The 19791-nt window shown below is 52.9% G+C and overlaps 1 protein-coding gene across 3 annotated transcripts in view; it reads left to right on the top strand.

Annotated features, from left to right (window-relative positions):
* Positions 1-19791, top strand: part of ACOT11 (acyl-CoA thioesterase 11) — a 64076-nt gene that overhangs the window by 31588 nt on the left and 12697 nt on the right. For all 3 annotated transcript variants that reach the window (XM_089922147.1, XM_089922160.1, XM_022575764.3), the window contains exons 3-15: positions 537-606; positions 6517-6577; positions 7344-7442; positions 7910-8045; positions 9498-9654; positions 10848-10967; positions 12405-12549; positions 14012-14071; positions 14899-14961; positions 15295-15378; positions 16408-16541; positions 18478-18609; positions 19209-19335. In XM_089922147.1, the coding sequence (XP_089778273.1) occupies positions 537-606; positions 6517-6577; positions 7344-7442; positions 7910-8045; positions 9498-9654; positions 10848-10967; positions 12405-12549; positions 14012-14071; positions 14899-14961; positions 15295-15378; positions 16408-16541; positions 18478-18609; positions 19209-19335 (1388 nt within the window). The remainder of the gene's footprint in view (positions 1-536; positions 607-6516; positions 6578-7343; positions 7443-7909; positions 8046-9497; positions 9655-10847; positions 10968-12404; positions 12550-14011; positions 14072-14898; positions 14962-15294; positions 15379-16407; positions 16542-18477; positions 18610-19208; positions 19336-19791) is intronic.

Genomic DNA, 19791 nt, shown 5'->3' with positions numbered 1-19791 from the left:
AGCTGGGAAAGGGAGGTGGAAGCAGGGCTCTGGGAGAACAGACCAGAGGCTCTGCCCCAGCCCTGGGGGCAGAGAAGGGATTCTAGGAGGACTAAGGCCTGGGAGCACAGTCCTCAGAGGAAGAATGACTCAGCCAAGGAGACGAAGGTGGGTGAGGTTGACTGGACAGGGGTACGGGCACTCTAGGAGGTCAGGAAGTGGAATAGCATGGCGTCATCATTCATTCATTCGACAGCTGTTCATTGAGTATCTCCTGCGTGCCCGGCACTGCTCCAGGACTGGGGCACAGCAGTGAACAAGACAGGCAAAAATCCTTGCCCTCAAGTGACATGCAGTCTAGCAGGAGGGAGAGGCACTAAGACAGACGAAACCCACATACGTAAGACAGGGTCAGGGTGTTGTAATCACGGTGAGGAAAGTAAAGAAGGGTGGGAGCACGGGCGAGGAGGCAGGCCTTAGCTAGGCGGTCTGACGTTTGATCAGAGGCCTGGGTCATGGGGAGGCTGCTAACACGTGCTTTCTTCTCCTGACGCCAGCGGAGAGGCATGCTGGCTGCCCCTGCGTCACAGCCTCCATGGACGATATCTATTTTGAGCACACCATTAGGTAAGTGGCCCCTCCTGCCCTTCCTTCTGGCCTCCCCATCACGAGTCCAGAGCCCTTCCCCCATCTACTGCCTGCTCAGCCTGTGTGCTGCCTGGAACCTGCCTCAGCTGACTGAGGGCCTCTGCAGATGGAGAGGGGGCAGCCTTTGGTGAGCAGTGACCCGTCTCGTCTGCAGGGTCTCTGGGACGGCGGTGGGCTGGCAGCTGCACTGTGGCTGGCAGCTCCCTCATCCAGGCCTGGAGCTGGGTGCTGCTGAGGCAGTGTCATGGGGTGCTGTGTGACTTTGGGGAAGGCAGTCTCTCTCTCTGGTCCTCAGTTTTCTTATCTTCAAAATGGAAGGGGTTAGACTTAATCAGTGAATTCCTTTTTGAGCTTGGACATTCTTGTGGGTCATTGGTCATCAGACTGTAGGGAGGTCCCTAGATAAGGTGCCTTGGCAGAGCCTGACCCAGAAGTTTGGACCATTCAGCCTCTGCTTATGTACCCCCAGGGATGAGGAACTCATTACCTCCTGGTTTTTTGGGTTTTCGGGTTTTTTTTTTTTTTAACTGTCTGTACTGATTAGAAGACTCTTCATTACACGGTGCTGAGCTTTGTCTCTGCACAGCTTTGCTGGGACCCAGGGAGCATATGCTGAGCCCTCTGCCCAGGACAGGCTGCAGGGCTGCATACGGTGCTTCGGCCTCCAGGTCTGCTCTTAAACCATCTCAGTGCCTAGGACATCAGGTGCCAAGGACTTATTCAGGACTTCCTGGTGCCCCACAAGTTGTGGTTAAGGAAAAAGTTTGGCTAGTCCCTGTATCCTCTTATTTAGTCATTCATCACTGCTTGTGGACCAGGGCCCATGCTGGGTTTGGGGTCCACAAAGTCAACTGGAACATAGTCCCTGTGCCCCAGGAGCTCCCAGAATGCAGGGAGGCAGATAGAGAAACATAATTTCAATTCAAAGCAGTGAATTCCAGGGTAATAATGATCTCTGCATAGGGGTGCTTTGTAATACTTTTTCTAAATGTCTTTTATTTTGGAATAGTTTTTGATTTGCAAAAACACTGTAGATAGTACAGAGTTCCCATATACCCCACACCGAGATTCCCTGTTATTAACATCTTACATTCCTATGGTACCTCTGTCACAATAAGCCAATATTGATGCGTTATTTGTAATGTCTTTTTAATTAACTTAAGTCCTCAGAACAACCCTATGAGGTCGTGGCTATTAGTACCCTCATTTTACAGGTGAGAAAACGGAGGCACAGAGAAGTGAAGTAACTTGCTTCAAGTCATACAGCTGGTGGAGAACCCAGGACATACTACGAGCCAGGCAGTCTGGCCCCAGAGCCCTTGTTCTTAACAAACAGGCCTCATTGCCTATATGTCTGGGGGTGGGTATAGTGAGTGGCACAGAGGGTAGTCAAGGGTGGCTTCCTGGAGGAGGTGTTTGAGCTGGCTCCAGTACTGTGTGTAGTGACAATTTGTAGGCCAGTGGAGCCGTGTCCGGGCCAGCTCTGGGTCTCCCTTGCCAACACGAGATCTGGCACTTGGAGGAGCAAGGGATAGAGAAGGCTGGGGTGGGGTGTGTACATGATGGATGGGCACGCTGCGGGACCCAGTGGAGTGGAGGTGAGTCTGGGAAGAGAAGGGTGTGGGTGGGGGGAAAAACTGGAGAGGATCCTGGGAAGGAGGGTAAGCTGGGGAGAGGCCTGGAGCGTGATTGGTGGCCAGGAAAGGCCTGGTCATACCTGAGGAAAGCTGGGGAAGGTTTTTTTGTTTGTTTTTGCTTTTGCCATTTAAAAATATCTCAAAGGACTTCCCTTGTGGCGCAGTGGTTAAGAATCCTCCTGCCAATGCAGGGGACACGCGTTTGAGCCCTGGTCTGAGGAAATCCCACATGCCGCGGAGCAACTAAGCCCGTGCGCCACAACTACTGAGCCTGTGCTCTAGAACCTGTGTGCCACAACTACTGAGCCTGCGTGCCACAACTAATGAAGCCTGCACACCTAGAGCCTGCGCTCCGCAACAAGAGGAACCACTGCAGTGAGAAGCCTGTGTGCCACAACCAAGAGTAACCCCTGTTCACCGCAACTAGAGAAAGCCCACACGCCACAACGAAGACCCAACGTAGCCAAAACATAACAAATAAATTAATTTAATTTAATTAAAATTCTAAAAAAAAATTTAAAATATCACAAAATGTATCTCTAATGGATAAGAACTTTTTAAAACATAATATCAATACCACTACCACACCTAAAGAAAATGAACAGTTTCTCACTAACATCAAATATCCAGTCAGCATTCAGTTGCCCACAATGTCTCATGAATTTGTTTTTTAATTTTGTTTTGCTTTACAGTTATTTTTGTTGCTCAAGTCAGGATGCAAATCAGGTTGCAATTGATTGCTAGGTCTTTTAAATGTTGTTTTTTTTTTTGGCCATGCCTTGCAGGATCTTAGTTCCCCGCCCAGGGATTGAACCCAGGCCCTGGCAATGAAAGTGCCGAGTCCTAACCACTGGACCACCAGGGACTTCCCTCTTAAGTCTTTTTTTTTTTTTTGCGGTACGTGGGCCTCTCACTGTTGTGGCCTCTCCCGTTGCGGAGCACAGGCTCCCGACGCGCAGGCTCAGCGGCCTAGCCGCCCTGCGGCATGTGGGATCTTCCCGGACCGGGGCAGGAACCCGTGTCCCCTGCATCAGCAGGCGGACTCTCAGCCACTGCACCACCAGGGAAGCCCCCTCTTAAGTCTTTTTTTTAACCCTTAGGTCCTACATCTCCCCACAACACCCTCTCCAACTACCCTCTCCTCCCCGCTCCCTCTCCCTCTCTATCTGTCTTCTCTTGAAGTTTGTTTGTTGTTTGTTTAAATAAATAGATTTATTTTTGGCTGCGTTAGCTCTTCGTTGCTGTGCGCGGGCTTTCTCTAGTTGCGGCAAGTGGGGGCTACTCTTTGCTGCGGTGCGCGGGCTTCTCATTGTGGTGGCTTCCCTTTGTTGCTGACCACGGGCTCTAGGTGTGTGGGCTTCAGTAGTTGTGGTTCACGGGCTCTAGAGCACAGGCTCAGTAGTTGTGGCCCACGGGCTTAGTTGCTCTGTGGCATGTGGGATCTTCCCGGACCAGGGCTCAAATCTGTGTCCCCTGCACTGGCAGGCGGATTCTTAACCACTGCGCCACCAGGGAAACCCAAAGTTTATTTGTTGAAGAAACCTGGTTATCTAGAGTTCTTCATCATCTGGGTTTTGCTGTTAGCATCACTGTGGTGTCATTTAACATGTTCCTCTGTCCCCTGCTAGTAAATTGGCCTTGGGGAAGGGCTTGAACAGGGGTCATGTTTGTTTGTTGGAGCTGCCTCTGGAGGGGTGTTGGGAAATTAGCAGCTTGAAGGGGGCCCAAGGAGGCTGGGCAATGACCCTGGGGATGGAGCCAGTTTTGGCCTGAGCTGTGAGATGGAGGACAGTCAGGAAGGAAGAGAAGCTTGGGAGTCCAAATGGGTTACTGCTTGGCTTTGCGGAAGGGCTAGAGAGGGGGAGGGGAGGAGGAGGAAGGGGAAGGGTCATAAACTTCTTTCTCTTTTTTTAGCACTGCAAAAAATAGACTTACTTTTACTTGGGGGATGAGGGAAGTTTTTTTTTTCTACTTTTTTATGATGAAAACTTTCAAAATTATAGAAAGTTCAAAATTATAGAAAGTTCAAAATTATAGAAAGTTCAAAATTATAGAAAGCTGTGGTCATCCCTACTGAGAGTTAATAATGAGCACTTCGCTAAATTTGCTTTATCTGGATGTGGATAAACACAAGCAGACCTCATTTTATTGCACTTTGCAGGTATTGCATTTTTTTACAAATTGAAGGTTTGTGGCAATCCTGCATCAAGCAAATCTATTGACCTCATTTTTCCAACGACATTGGCTCATTTAGTGTCTCTGTGTCACATTTTGGTAATTTTTGCAATATTTCAGACTTTTTCATTATTATTATATTTTTTATGGTGATCTGTGATCAGTGATCTTTGATGTTACTGTTGCAAAAAGATTACAACTGGCTGAAGGCTCAGATGATGGTTAGCATGTTTTAGCAAGAAAGCTTTTTTTTTTTTAAATAAGTTTATTTATTTATTATTTATTTTTGGCTGCATTGGGGCTTCATTGCTGCACGCGGGCTTTCTCTAGTTGCATGAGCGGGGGCTACTCTTCGTTGCGGTGCGCGGGCTTCTCATTGCGGTGGCTTCTCTTGTTGCAGAGCACGGGCTCTAGACACACGGGGTTCATTAGTTGTGGCATGCGGGCTCAGTAGTTGTGGCTCGCGGGCTCAGTAGTTGTGGCTCACGGGCTCTAGGGCACAGGTTCAGTTGCTACGTGGCATGTGGGATCTTCCCAGAACAGGGCTCGAACCTGTGTCCCCTCAACTGGCAGGCAGATTCTTAACCACTGCGCTACCAGGGAAGTCCCAAGAAGGTATTTTTAAATTAAGGTATGTATATTGCTTTTTAGACATATTGCAATTGCATACTTAATACACTACAGTATAGTGTAAACATATCTTTTATATACACCAGGAAACCAAAACAATTGTGTGACTCGCTTTATTGCGATATTTGCTTTACTGCCATGGTCTGGAATGGAATCCACAGTATCACTGTTGTGTGAACTATTTGAAAGTAAGTTGCAGACATCATGACACTTCATCCCTCCATATGTCAGCATGCATCTCCTAAAAATGATAGTCCCCTACCTGACTATTAGAACTACTAAAAAAATAATAATAATAACAGAAATGAACAAGTCAGGACTTCCCTGGTGGCGCAGTGGTTAAGAATCGCCTGCCAATGCAGGGGACACGGGTTTGAGCCCTGGTCCAGGAAGATCCCACATGCCACGGAGCAACTAAGCCCGTGCACCACAACTACTGAAGCCCACGTGCTTACAGCCCGTGCCCCACAACAAAGAGAAGCCACCACAAGGAGAAGCCCGTGTACCGCAACGAAGAGTAGTAGCCCCGCTGGACGCAACTAGAGGAAGCCTGCGTGCTGCAATGAAGACCCAACGCAGCCAAAAATAAATAAATAAATAATTAAAAAAAAAAGTCAGCACAGGGCAGCAAAGTGGCTCGCTCAGGGATTCTGATGTTCATCTGGACCTGGGAGTCATTCCAGAGGGACAGTTGCAGCTGGGAAGAGCAGGGCTGGGGTGCTCAGTAGAATCAGTCTAGAACCCTGGCTCTGTCCATCTTTAGCTGGGTGACCTTAGGCAAATGGCTTACCCTCTCTGATACTCAGTCCCCCCTAAACCTACCTGCCAAACTTGTTCTGAGGTTCAAATGAGGTTGTGCAGAGTACCTGGCACATAGTAGGTATTCTTTCCCTTCCTACCCTGTGTTTATAGTTATCTTGTGCTTAGTAGGCATTCAATAATTGTGGAATTCATTAATTCAGTAGGCCACTATTCATGGCTTACCTTGTGCCATGTGCAAGGACTTGAAGATTCAGTGGTGAGCAAAACAGACATGATCCTTGCCCCATCAGGGCTTAAGGACTGTGGGGGAGACAGAGGTCAATCTGTTGGAAGAAGTGTTAGGAGGGTGAACCTTATGGGGCTCCGGGAGGGTAGGGAGAGCTTTCCTTAGGAAGGACTGTTGAGCTGAGAGCAAAGAGAAGCTTGAGCATTCACTGGACAAGGGGAAGCGGGAGAAAGGGGGAGATGAATGACATCATGCCACTTCTCTTGCCCCAGCTTCCCCACCTGTAGAATAAGGTGCTAACACTGTCTTGCCGGTTTGCTTTGAGGACTCAGTGACATGGTAGATGTGAATATGCTCCATATGCCATGATGTTCTCCTGCCAGTTCCTCTCAGCAGAGACACCTGTTCTCTCCCTCTGTCCCCTCTTGGAAAGCTTACCTCCTGCTTTTCTCTCCTCAGTGTTGGACAAGTGGTGAATATCAAGGCCAGGGTGAACCGGGCCTTCAACTCCAGTATGGAGGTGAGCAGGTGGGTGGGTGGGTTTCTACCTCCTCTTCATTCTCAGCCGCCAGCTCGGGCACACTCACATTCACACTCACAGTGCCCCGATTGAGGCAGCAGAGTTCTGAAACAGCTGACAGGGTCGGGGGGATCCTAGGGCAATGTCCAATATCCATAATACAGAGGGGAAAACTGAGGCTAGGGAGGGGAAGGGATTTGCCCCAGGTCACCAAGCCATGTAGATTCCAATGTGAGCCTTGACTTCCAGCCTTCTGGGTCTTCACACCTAGTCTCAGACCCTCTCTTCAGCAGCCAGGTGGTCTCAGGAATACAGGGAAGATAGCCGCTGTGCCTGACCCTGAAGGCAGTGGTCTGGAGGAGGGCGCTGGACTTCCGTCCATTAGCTTACCTCCCACAGCCTCTGTCTGCACATTGTAGAATGGGAACATGATTCCTATGCAGCAGGGTTGTTGAAGGTTTAATGGGAGGACTCTTCGGGGATGCACGGGGCTCTGTGAGCTCTGGAAGAGGGCCCCATCATTCCCATTTTACAGATGAGGAAACTGAGGCCCAGAGAAAGGAAGTGACTTGCTCAAGGTGTCCCAGGGAGCCAGGGGCAGAATCAGAACCTACCCCAGGTCTCTAGCCCCCTGGACTTGGTAGGTGACACATAAGCATCAGAAGCCAGGCCTGGGGTGGGACTTGCTGTCTCCACCTGCAGGCCCTAGGGTTGGTGAGCTCTGTTTCCTCCCTCCTCAGTCGTCCACCTTGCTCTTCCTCTCCAGGTGGGCATCCAGGTGGCCTCCGAGGACCTGTGCTCTGACAAGCAGTGGAGCGTGTGCAAGGCCTTGGCCACCTTTGTGGCCCACCGGGAGGTCTCCAAGGTAGGAGGCTACACCTGACCACCCGATGCTGCTGGACCACCTGGGTGCCTGTCTACGTGGTGATTCTGGGGGTTGGTGGAGGGGTAGAGGTGGAGGCACAGCAGGGAATCCCCAGAAGAAGGCCCACCCCGTGCTGTGGTTGAACCCCAGGCGCCTCCCCGCTCTGCTTTTCCCCACCTCTCCCTGTGCACCTCGCACCCCAGGATCCTCCAGTTCTCTCCATTGCCTCCCATGTCCTGCGTCAACACCCCCCATCCACAGTGCCTTTGTCCAAGAATGGGGACAGGGACACTGGAGGATGAAAGTGATGTATCAGTCAACAGGGAGATGGAAGATGGGGACAAAGAGGGGGCAAGACTTGTAACCATCCAGCAGCCCCAGGCGTGAGATGGCCGTTTGGGGGACAGGCTCTCACGCTATTCCAGGAAACTTGTCCTGAGCACCCCCCATCTCACCCCCTGCCACAGGTGAAGCTGAAGCAGATCACGCTGCGGACCGAGGAGGAGAAGACAGAGCACAGCGTGGCAGCCGAGCGCCGGCGCATGCGGCTGGTCTACACAGACACCATCAAGGACCTCCTGGCCAACTGCGTCATTCAGGATGGTGAGCGCCGTGCATAGGGAAGGCAGCCCATGTCCTGCATGGCCCCCTCTGTCCTGGGCCCTTACTGAGCAGAGGGAGGAAGGGAATCTCCTTGGGATGTCCACCCATGGGTGGCCTCAGGCCTGGATGGCCCTCTTGCCTCAAGGTTCCTTTGGGGAAAAGGGAGCGTTTGGACATCTCGCCCAGCTCCCAGGAGCCATGAAGATGGAGCTGGGACATACAGAAAACCCTTTTAATCCGCTAAATGCATTTGGGTCTCTAGGAGTCAAGGTATTTGGGAAGGTAGTGTTGAGCTTGGCCTTGAAACCCTAGGACTTTTCAAAAAACAGATAGGTAGCTAGGTAGGTAGGTAGATAGAGATAGGTGTAGACATAGAGATAGAGTAAAAAGCAAGACTCTCTTCTACCCCAGAACCAAGGCTCCCTCCAGAGGCAGCTACTGTTCGTCATTTGGGGGCATCTTTCCAGAAGTATTCTCTGCATATTTAAGCACACTACCTACCAGTTTGCCTCTCTTTTTACCCAAAAGTAAACATACAGTACATACTGTTCTGCATCTTGCTTCTCTCCCCTTAAAGCATATCTTGGAGAGTGTCCTGTACCAGCACACAAAGGTCCACTTTGGACTGGGAGGATTTTGACAGGTGGAGAGGTGAGGCAGGGTTTTCTGACAGAGGGCACAGGCTGGGCAAAGGCCTAGAGGGGTCACCTTGGATTTGTTCACTGATGTCCAGAACACTAGAATGCAGAGTCATCCTTGAAACATAAAGGAGGCAATTTTAGGACCAACCAAGGGTAGTTCAGCTGCCCAGAGTGGAGAGAGAGCAGGCGGAAGTAGCAAACGCCAGTGAAGGCAGTGAGCTGTGCTCTGAATTCCGTGTGCTGTTATTTACGCTGGGCCCGGAGGCCGTGGCTGGGCAGGCCCAGCTCTTTCTACAGTTGTCAAGGCCCATGGGAACCATCCATTCCCACTGCAGCCCCTGTAGATCCCTCCTGTCTTGACAGCCCTTCTACCCAAGCGTCAGTCCAAATGCCTGAGCCTGGCATCCAGGCCCTTGGCTGACCACTCAGTCTCATCTGGTGCTGTCCCTTTACTTGCCCTCAGCTCCAGCTAAGCCAAGGTCCTCGTTGCTCCCTGTGACTGTCCTCCCTGTCTGGTCTCCAGAACTTGGCTCAGGCCTTCAACCTCCCCTCCTCCCTGCCTGTGGCATCTCTGAGCAGCCTGCAAGCCAGGTGAAAGGCTACCTCTTTCACAGGCCTTCCCTGATGAGCTCTCGCCCCCCCCCCCCCGGGAGATGGGAGATGCACGGCACCTCCTTGGTGCTGAATAAATAAAAGAATCTGTGTGGGGTGGACTGGTGGGCATGGGGGTCCTGGGCTGCGCATGGGGAGGGTCTGCCCTTGGGAATTTTCTCACCTCCCCGCCTCCCTCCCTCTGCGCCTCTCTGGTCAGATCTGGAGAGCAGAGACTGTAGTCGCATGGTGCCAGCCGAGAAGACCCGAGTGGAGAGTGTGGAGCTGGTCCTGCCCCCACACGCCAATCACCAGGGCAATACTTTCGGGGGCCAGATCATGGCCTGGATGGAGAACGTGGCCACCATTGCAGCCAGGTGAGGGAAGTGCCCTGCCTGTGCCTCCCCTCCTTTCTCTTCCTCCTTCCCTTGGCCAGCTCTCTCTGCGGGAGAAACCCCAGCTTGGTACTGGCATTCAAGGCTTCAGAAGCTTGGCTCTTCTTTCAGACCCAGAGAACCAGAGAGGAATGACTTTCTGTGAGCTCACCATTCCTTCCATGGTTCCCATCATGGCATGGGAAATGCCAAGCCCCCCGGCTGGCACCAGGGCCCCCCCTTGCCCTGGCCCTTCTTGCTTGCTTCCTGGATCTTAATGCTTCTTGCAAATCAAGCCATTTGCCTTTCCCCTTCCAATCCTCCATGCTCCCATCCCCCGCCTTCACTCCTGGCTGGCTTCCCATCATGCCAACTCCAGTATTCTTTGTCTGCTGAAATCCTGCCCATCTCCTCCATGAAGCCTCTTTCACTGTTTCCTTCTCCCTAGAGGTGGAAATAATTACTTCCTTTTCCTATAACCTCCGTGCCAGTCCAGGTCTTGTTCTGCTCCAAGTATCGGGGCTTGTTTTTATAGTTATGATAACTGACATTCACTAACTGACACTCTCATACCTCCATGACTTTGTACTTGCTGTTCGCTCTGCCATGAGTGCCCTCCCCAACCCACGTCCTCCTCAGCCAGGCAAATTCTTCCTCACCCTTTAGAGACCAGCTCCAATGGCCCCTCCTCTGTGTTTAACCTGTGGACACAGTACATAAGCAATGCTATTTTGGGCAGACCAGGCTATGAGAGTAATAAGATCTCAGAGGAGGGTCAGAGTGTGGATAGTCAGGGAAGGCTTTCTGGAGGAGGAGTACTTCATCTGGGCCTTGAATGACGAGTAGCTTTGGGTAAGGGGAGGGCTTCCAGATAGTAGGAAAAGCAGGTGCTAGGGTGTAAAAGTTAGAAGGAAAAGGTTTGCCGCCAGCCCTGCCCTTTCCTATGTCACCTCAAATTCAGCTTTTTTCCAGCTACGCACGTAGACCTCAGTATTCTAAGCTGTGATATTGGACTTTAGTTCTCTTCCTCTGGGCAGAGCTGTCACTGGGTTGGGTGGGAGTGGGTGGGCCAGAGGGTGGTACGTGTGGTTCTGGGCTGGGTCTGGGGATGGGGGCAGCAGGAGAAGGCTGGCCGAAGCCAGTGGCTGAAGTACTGGAGGCATTTGTCCTGTCCCCCTGACCCCCGCCTCTTCCAGCCGGCTGTGCCATGCCCACCCTACGCTGAAGGCCATTGAGATGTTCCACTTCCGGGGCCCGTCCCAGGTTGGGGACCGTCTGGTGCTGAAGGCCATCGTGAACAACGCTTTCAAGAACAGGTATGGGGCTGGGATGGGTGAGATGGGGCCTCTTGGGGTTGAGGGCTCTTCCTGACATAAGAAGGGACCTTACTGCAAAACTGCAGGAACTGTTTCCCCTGTAGACGAGGTCTATGAGATCTGAACTCTGCCTGGCTGCTGGGTCCCTTTACCATCACCAAGATTCAGCTCTGATGTTCCTTCTCTGGCCTCCCGAGCCCTGTGCCTGCCGCTGTCACAGGTCACACCATGTGCTTGGTGTGTCTCTGTCTCTCTCCCTGGCTCCTGTCTCTGGTCCTGCCATGCCACACTGTGGATGCTCAGGTCACAGGGCCACCTCTTGCCAGTGTTCCCTTGTTTATCAAACCCTTTCCTACCCTTTTCCTAAAACAGCAGTTAGTTCCCAGAGCCCTTACCTTTGGAATGAATTCTGATACCCCCATGAAAGCTTCTTGGTGATTTCAAAGATTTGGTCATTTTCAATGATAGCGTAGTTGTTAAAAGTGAGGGATCTGGAGCCAGGCTGCCTGGGTTCAGATTTGGTTCATGGCTTATCAGCTGTGTGACTTTGGGCAAGTTACTTAACCCCTCTGAGTCTCATTTCTTTCACTTGTAAAATGGGGCTCACCACAACTACCTCGTAGCTGTGAGGATTCAATGAGGGGTTACTGGTCGAATGCCAGAGAAAACGTTCAGTGAAGGTCAGCCATTCCTGCTGCTTATTATTAAAATAATTATTATTATTCTACTATTCACAGTCTGACTATCACACATTCTACTGTCATGCAGGGGGAAAGCCCTGAACTAGGTAGGAGCTGTGAGGCCTGGTTCCTAGTGCAGGTTCTCTTCCTTCCTGACTGTTGTGTGACCTTGGGCAAGTTAGCGCCCTGTTCTAGGTCTTGATTTCCCCATCTGCATAATGTCTACACTCTGGGATCACAGACCTTCCTAGGTGAGGGGGAATGGAGGTGGCTGCTCTTTTATTATTCATAAAGACAGTCGGAGATACAGAAACAGCAGCGGCGAGCTGTCAGGGGCGTGGCTACGGCTAGAGGGCTGGTGAATTAGATGTATGATGAACATTTTCTCAAATCAGCCTCTGCCCCTCCACCTCCTTTCTTATGTCTTTCCATCACCCTTTGCAGCTTACGTGACGTATTTTATATAGACGTTTGTTGCCCCATCCCCTATCTGTTAGCCCGTGAGGACCTGGACTGGACTGGTTTATTCATTTCTGTGACCCCAGTGACAAGCATGGGGCCAGGGGTACAGTGGGCACTCTGTAAACATTGTTGAAAGGGAACAGTTCTGGGTTTCCTGCCCATCGGACTCTGATCTGGGCTGTGGGAGGAACTGCAAGAGTACGTGTGTGCCTCTGTGCATGTGTGCGTGCGTGTTGGGGAGGGGGTGGCCTCGGGAAGGTCTTTCCAGCTGAGACCAGCCCTCCTTTCCCCTCAGCATGGAGGTGGGCGTGTGTGTGGAGGCCTACCGCCAGGAGGCCGAGACCCAGCGGCGGCACATCAACAGTGCCTTCATGACCTTTGTGGTCCTCGATGCAGATAACCAGCCTCAGATGCTGCCCTGGATTCAGCCCCAGCCTGGGGTGAGTGCCCCACTACCAGCCCCCCTCCCTCTCTGCCCAGGGTGATAGGACTGGGGAGTGAACCCAGCTCTGTCCTTCTGCTGGGGCACAGCCAGCCCTGAGTGCCCCGGTATAACCCGCCCCCGGGGATGCTCCTTGTGCAAGGAAGGCACCCTGTGCTTCCTGGAAGAACTCAGACCACGTGCTGGGTGTTAACAGGCATTCATGAGCCTGCAGAGCTGTAAGAGCACTGGCTTTGGGGTCAGAGGTGGGTTGGAACCCCACCTTGGCCACGTTCTAGCAGGTGCCCTCTGCGAGCTTTCACTCCCCATCTGTAAAGAGGGTGTATCTGCAGTTCCTGCCTCGCAGGGCTGTTGGGGAGATACTGACCTTGCTCCGGGCTGAGTATGTGGCGACTGCTCTGACCATGGTGACAGGGGAGCAAAAAGCGTAGAAATGAGAGTCAGGGACCTGGGTTCAAGGCTGGCTCTAAACAATGTTCCCTTGTGCCTCCTTTGGTCCCGGCTCGGTCTTGCTTCTGGGGGGCCAGGGAGTGACCTTGGAGAGGTTGCCCCTTCTCTCCAGGAAGGTCACCCACCCAGCCCGCCCACCTTACAAGACTGAGCATGGGCTGTGAAGACCCCCGCTCCAGGGCTGGGCGTTGGGCAGTCAGGATGGGTGGTGGCCGGAGGAGCAGGGAGCCTGGCAAGCGGTGGGACTGTAGGCAGTCCACGAGGCCCTTTCAGGCTTTTGCCACTTAATGTTCACGAGTCGGGAGACGTTAGAAGTAGTGGTTCAGAGGGTGGGCTCTGGGTTCGGGCCATCTGGGTTCTGTTCCTGTCCCCACTCCTTAGCCCTGTGACCTTGGCTGAGCCACTTAGCCTTTCCGTGACTCAGTTTCCTCCTCTGTAAAATGGGGATAGTACTGGGAGTTCCCTGGTGGCCTAGTGGTTAGGATTCTGGGCTTTCACTGCCATGGCCCGGGTTCAGTCCCTGGTGGGGGAACTGAGATCCCACAAGCCGCACAGTGCAGGCAATTAAAATAATAAAATGAAATGAAATGAAATAAAATAATTGGGGATAGTACCAGTGCCAACCTCAGAGGGTTATCATAATGCTTAGATGCAGTTTTGCATGGAAAACACTTCAGAAGCATGTCTGCCCATAGCAAGTACTCAATAAATGTGGGTTCTTAGTGTTGTAAGTGCCCTTTGGGGATCCCCTTTTACGGAGGAGGTAGCAGGTACGATGAGGGCAGGTGGTGTTCCCAAAGTCACTCAGGGAGCCTCAGGGGAAGCTGGGGCTGGAGCTCAGCGACGGGGCACTGTCCTGGGCAGGCTGCCCCGGTGAGATCTGAACTTCACTTTAGGGCTGCAGGGAGGGTCTCCTTGGGCCCTTTGGGGAAGGGGGCAGGCAGTAATGGGGGCGGGGGCAAGCTGTTTGTCCCTCCTGCACCACAGTCTGTCTCTGCTCCTCTCCCCAGGATGGCGAGCGGCGGTACCGAGAGGCCAGTGCCAGGAAGAAGATTCGCCTGGACAGGAAAGTGGGGGCCGGGCGGTGCGAGTGGACACGGCTCTAGGGCTTCCCTGTCTGCTCCCTGGCCCTGGGAACTTGTGTTTCTTCGGTGCTTCCCCTGGGCTGCGCCTTTACATCCAGGCAGCCTCTGGTCTTGGCCTCATGACCCAGTGGTCTTACTGGCCCCTTGTAAAGGCGAGGACAGAGGGATTAGGTGGCCACGGGCACTCAGATAGGAATGATGGGCAGAATGAGAATTTGAACCTGGCCAGGTGTGACCAAATTTACTTCTTGTGTTCCTCCCATTGACTCTGATGCCCGTTTGGCAGATGAAGAAAGAAAGGCTCTGAGAGGAGATGCAATTGCTTAAGAAGCAAATCCAGGTGTGAATGACTCTGCTGTGAAAGCACTTCACAAACTTGAAAGGGCTGTCAACGCACCAGGATTCACCATCCGATGTTAATAAGAAAAGTGTGCATATATGGAGGGTTTACCATGTGCCAAGCACTGTTCTCCCTGTGACGACCCCATGAGGAGGCAGGTGTGACCACTGATCCCATTTTACAGCTGAGGACACTGAGGCATAGGGTGAAGTCGCTTTAGCCAGAGTGAAGTCGCTCAGCAAGGGTGTTGGGGGTCTGCACCTTTCCCCCAGCCCGCCCCCACCTCTGAGTGTGTATGTCCTCAGCTGCTGTTTTCTGTGTGCCCATCCAGTCTCCCTGGCCAGACAGGAGTCTCTCCCACGCCGCTGGGCTGAGCACAGGGCCTGGCACACAGTAAGCCAGCAGTGAAGTCTGTGGAAAGAGATGGGCTCCCAAGGGAACAAGGTTGTTGTTTTCCCTCTCTCCCAGGAAGTACATCGTGTCCTGTAAGCAGGCGGAGATGCCCCTCTCTGTCCCCTGGGACCCTAGCAACCAGGTAAGGCCTTCTGCTCTGAGCGGCCCGTTCTCAGGCCTGTTGGGATCCCCGATCCTCCCCTCTTGTGAGCGGGTTTGGAGGTAGGCCCGGAGGGGACAGGATACTGCAGCCGCAAGACTGGCACAGGTAGCCCAGGGCTTTCCTGTGTCCCTTTGCTTGGCAGGAGGGAACTGGGGCCCCAAGAGGAGGAGGAGTCTGCCAAGCCCCGGCCTCCTTTCCCAAAGCCAAGGGCTCCTTCCTTCACGTCCAGTTTCCTCTCCCCACCCCAGCGCAGCCCGGCACGGAGCCCCCGAGGAAGGCGGAAGTTGAGGCTTCTCTGTGTGCTCTGTCCAGGTGTACCTGAGCTACAACAATGTCTCCTCCCTGAAGATGCTCGTGGCCAGGGACAACTGGGTGCTGTCCTCAGAGATCAGCCAGGTAGCTTACCCCACCCTCCCAGCTTTCCTTCCTCCTCGGAGTCACCAGAGGTGGCTGACTGTGAGACACAAAAACCTTCTCAAAGCACTCCAGTCAAAGGGAGATTCCTTAAAAGGAGCTGGATGAGGTCATGAAACCAGCCCAGTTATAGAAGCAAACCTGCCCCGCCAGGGCCTGGAGTGGGTGTCCCCCCTCCGGATCCTCTCCTGCCCACCCACCTTCTTGCCTCCCATTTCATCCTCCCTCACTGCGTCCTCCCTCTCTCTGCTCCTTCTACAGTGACGCGCTGCTGGGATGGGGGCCTGGGGCAAGCGCGGGCTGAGGGAGGACTTGAGCTCTGCCACTTTTGCCTGTGACTTTAGGGGGCTGGATGGCACCTGGCTCTGAGGATTCATTCTGTTGTTGTTTCGGCCCCTGCTTCTTTATCTCCTTTTAACAAAATTTTTCCACATTAAAAAAATTGAGGTATAATTTACATGTAGTAAAATTTCCCCTTTTTACTGTATAATTCTAGTTTGGAAAACACATAAAGTTACAGAATCACTACCATAATCAAGATACAGAACATTTCCATAATCCCCCCAGTTTCTCTCATTCCCCATTGTGGTCAAGCCTCTTCCCACCCCCAGCCCCAGGAAACCACGGATCAGTTTTCTGTCCCTTTAGTTTTGTCTATTTTGAGAATGTCCAATACGGAGAGTCATACAGTATATAACCTTTCAATCTGACTTCTTTCTCTTGGCACAAGTCATTCACTCGTGTTGAGTGCCTGTTTGAGTTTGTTCCATTTCGTAGTGAGTACCATTCCATCCTGTGCTTATGCATGCAGTCACTGCTCCTTCAGACACCTTCCTATCCACTTGTGCTGAATCTCCCCATTTTCATGGGAATGCGACCGAGGCTCAGAGAGGTTGAGTCACTTGTTCACAGTCACACAGCAATCAGTGGCAGCCCTGAGCTTCCAGCCCCGGTCCCCAGCATAGGCTGAGGAGGAGGCACGGGAACGAGGCTGCCCTCTGGCCCACGCAGGTCCGCCTGTACACTCTAGAGGAGGACAAGTTCCTCTCCTTCCACATGGAGATGCTGGTGCACGTGGACGCCGCCCAGGCCTTCCTGCTGCTCTCAGACCTCCGTCGGAGGCCCGAATGGGACAAGCACTACCGGTGAGGGCAGCGGGGTGGGGTGCGGAGGTGGGCCCTCAGGTGTCTCCTCCTGAGCCGTCCCCCCACTGTGCTCAGCGCCTGCCGGCCTTTAGCAGGGAGGATGGGGGTGGGGCACTTGGTTATGTGTTAGGTGAGCATCAGAGTCAAGGGTAGTCTGAGCCCTCAGGGAAGAGCGTGAGCCTGGAATTGGAGTCGGGGGCCTGGGTTTAAGTCTTGTTCCTGGCCTAACTGTGACCATGGCAAGTCATGTCTTTTCTGGGCCTCAGCTTCCCTCCTCTTAAAATGGGTACTTGAGGTGTGGGTTGTAGATTTGCACCCAGGGATAGATCAGTGATTTTCAAAGCGTGTTCTGTGGAGTTCTACCTTCCCAGAGGGGGCTCAGGGACTGCTTGGGGAGGTAGCTGGAAGTGGAGGGGGTGGGTGGGAACCCCTCCCAGACTCATGGTAACTCAGAGAATGGCCAATTTGCTGAATTTACCAAGTTTGCCAGTTCTTCATGTGGATATGTACATGAGTGTACAGGAATGTTATTTTTTAATGTAGTGAGTTCCTGAATATAAATGTTGTTCCTATAAATGCACTTGTTCCCCAAATTTATTGACTCTCCATGTAAGTTTTTGCTTAGGAAAATAGCCAAAATTTCAGTGTTTAATATGGGAATGTTAGAGTTGAAACTGGTATTTTTTTCAAATCCCTTTCAAGTCACTTTCTGTTATGCCAACACCCTCCTTTGGGGGTTCTTTGATCATTTCTCCAATGGCTTATTAAGAGGAGCCTATATTCCTCAGTGTATCCATAAGAAGGATCTGTGCATTTGGAAATTCAGTAAGCAGGTCATTTGGTGAGTTGATATTTGACAAATTGGCCTTCCCCTACCTTTCCCCATCTCTCTTCACCAAAGCAGGCCTGCTTGTAGCTGTTCACACACAGGCTTTCTGCATAAGGTTTCTTTGCAAGAAGGGCTGAGTTGCTTTAAAAAGCCCTGGTCTAGGTTTGCCTCAGGCCTGCTGGCCATGCCATCCTGGAAGCCTGAGAGGCGATTTGGTGGTGGATGTTGGGGAGAAGGGGTTGGGCATGTGGTAGGAAGGCTTCTTGGAGGAGGCGGGCTAGTGTGGGCCTTGAAGGCCCGATCAGATCTTGAGGCTTGATGGGATTGGGGGGTGTGTCCTGAGGGGAAGGGAGGCCCTAGCAGCTTTCCTCCACCCTGCCCACAGCTGCCCCGTTCCTGAGGCAGCTTCCAGGGTGGGCGGGAGAGCAAGGAAAAGGTGGCGGGTCTGGTCGTGGTTGTGTGTGTCTCTGCGTGGATGTCCTTGTGTGTGTGCGCGTGTTGGTGTGAGCCTACGTGTGTCTACCTGGGCACATGCGTGCAGTGTGCCTGGGCCTGAGGGGCATAGCTCTGGCGCCCAACAGCCCAAGCACGTCCCACACCTGCTTCCTTATTAGCTCTGTGGCCGGAGGTGAGTTATTTCTCTGAGTCTCGGCCCCCTCGTCTATAAAATGGGGATACTAAGAGTACCAACTGCATGGGCTGATGTGGGGTTAAGTGAGATGGTACCCATGACGCTCTTAGAGCAGTGTCTGGCACACAGTGGGCGCTCACTAAATATACAGCACGACTCCTAAATCATCACACATCTGTGTAGGGTATGTGCACCTGCACATAGACAGACACCCATAGTTTTGTGTGTGCATCGGTGGGTGTCTATCTATGCGTCTGTGCACATGTGTGCCCACGGGTGTGTGTGTTCATTTGCTTGTGTATGTGTCTGTGTGCCCGTGTTTATCTTATTTTCTGCCCTCCTGTGGTCCCTGCTGAGCAGTGTTAGGGGTGAAATATCCCCCAAGCACCTGCTCAGGGCAGCTGAAGCACAGGGGGGCCTGGGCCAGATCTGCTCTCACACGAGGAGCTGGGGTGGCGCCCGTGGGTTTTGTACAGGAGCGTGGAGCTAGTGCAGCAGGTGGACGAGGATGATGCCATCTACCACATCATCAGCCCCGCCCTCGGCGGTGACCCCAAGCCCCAGGATTTTGTGATCCTGGCCTCTCGGCGGAAGCCTTGTGACAACAGGTGCGTGCCTGCCTTCTGGGGTGGGAGGTGGGCAGGGCTCATCTTCCTCCCCAGGGAGGGGACATCAGCCTAGAGTCAGCCCTCTGCTTCCTACTGGCCGCAGTGGTCTTACTGTGGGTAGAATGGAGGACATGGGGATGCCTGGCCCCTCTAGTCACTCACGCTCTAAAGCGGGGTGGTCTCTGTCCCTGGGGTAGTGAGGGCGCCTTGTCCCAGGCCACAGACAGGCCAGTTCTCACATGGCTGACTCCTTGGCCTCCAGCCTCTGAAGGCCCTGTGTTGGCTGAAGGGTGGTGAGGCTGTCAGCTGTGCCATGGTGGGGATGCCAGAGAGATGGCATCACTTCTGCTAGAGACAGGCAAAAAGATGAAGCACAAAAATCCCAAAGAGCAACACTGCTTCCTGAGTGTCTGCAGTGGAGGGGCTTTTCCAGAAAGTCCACAGTGCAGTCACGCTGGCTCCTGGTGAGTTCAGAGCTGCTAACCAACAGGCATCTCCTCTTTACAGCTTGGCCCAGAGCCAGGCTCTGTGTGCCTCAGACTCTGGAACCAGGCCCTCACCATCTCCTGTGTCCCCTCCACACCCTTCCTCCATTCCAGGGACCCCTATGTCATTGCGATGAGGTCAGTTACGCTGCCCACGCACCTCGAGACCTCGGAGTACAGGCGTGGGGAGACCATCTGCTCAGGCTTCTGCTTCTGGCATGAGGGGGACCAGTTGACCAAGGTGAGGCTGGGTGTCTCCTTTCCCCCTCCCACCCAGATTCACCCCAAAGCCACACTTGTGTCCAGAACTCAGCACTGTCCAGCTCAGACAGTTCCCGACTCAGTCTCCCCTGCCTGCCAGCAGTCTCTCTCTTCCAGCTCAGGGGAGCCTAGGAGTGTCAGGGGCTGAAAATGAGCCTTCATTAAGACCTAATCTGTGCTAAGCCCGAGGCCACTGCAGGGTCTTGGAAAAAGCACGGGACACAGAGGGCAGAGGCCCTGGGTTCTGATCTAAAATTCTATCTCCTCATTTACTTATTGTCTAGGAAGGATTTATATGGCTCTCAGCGCCCATAAAACTCAGCAGGGCAGTCGGTGTTAACTAAAGCGTAGGGGAGAAGGCTGAGAGTGGCTGGGCTGGGGATGCCCACTGCCCCTTCCTCAGCTCACAGTGGCTCTGAGACTCCCCCCCAGGTAG

Source organism: Delphinapterus leucas, chromosome 1 (assembly GCF_059928025.1).
Source record: "Delphinapterus leucas isolate spDelLeu-1000000601 "Yukka" chromosome 1, BTC_Dleu_Yukka2, whole genome shotgun sequence".
In the NCBI taxonomy this organism is placed as follows: Eukaryota; Metazoa; Chordata; class Mammalia; order Artiodactyla; family Monodontidae; genus Delphinapterus; species Delphinapterus leucas.
Note: the sequence above shows the minus strand (reverse complement) of the source record. Positions and strands in the feature narration are given on the sequence as shown.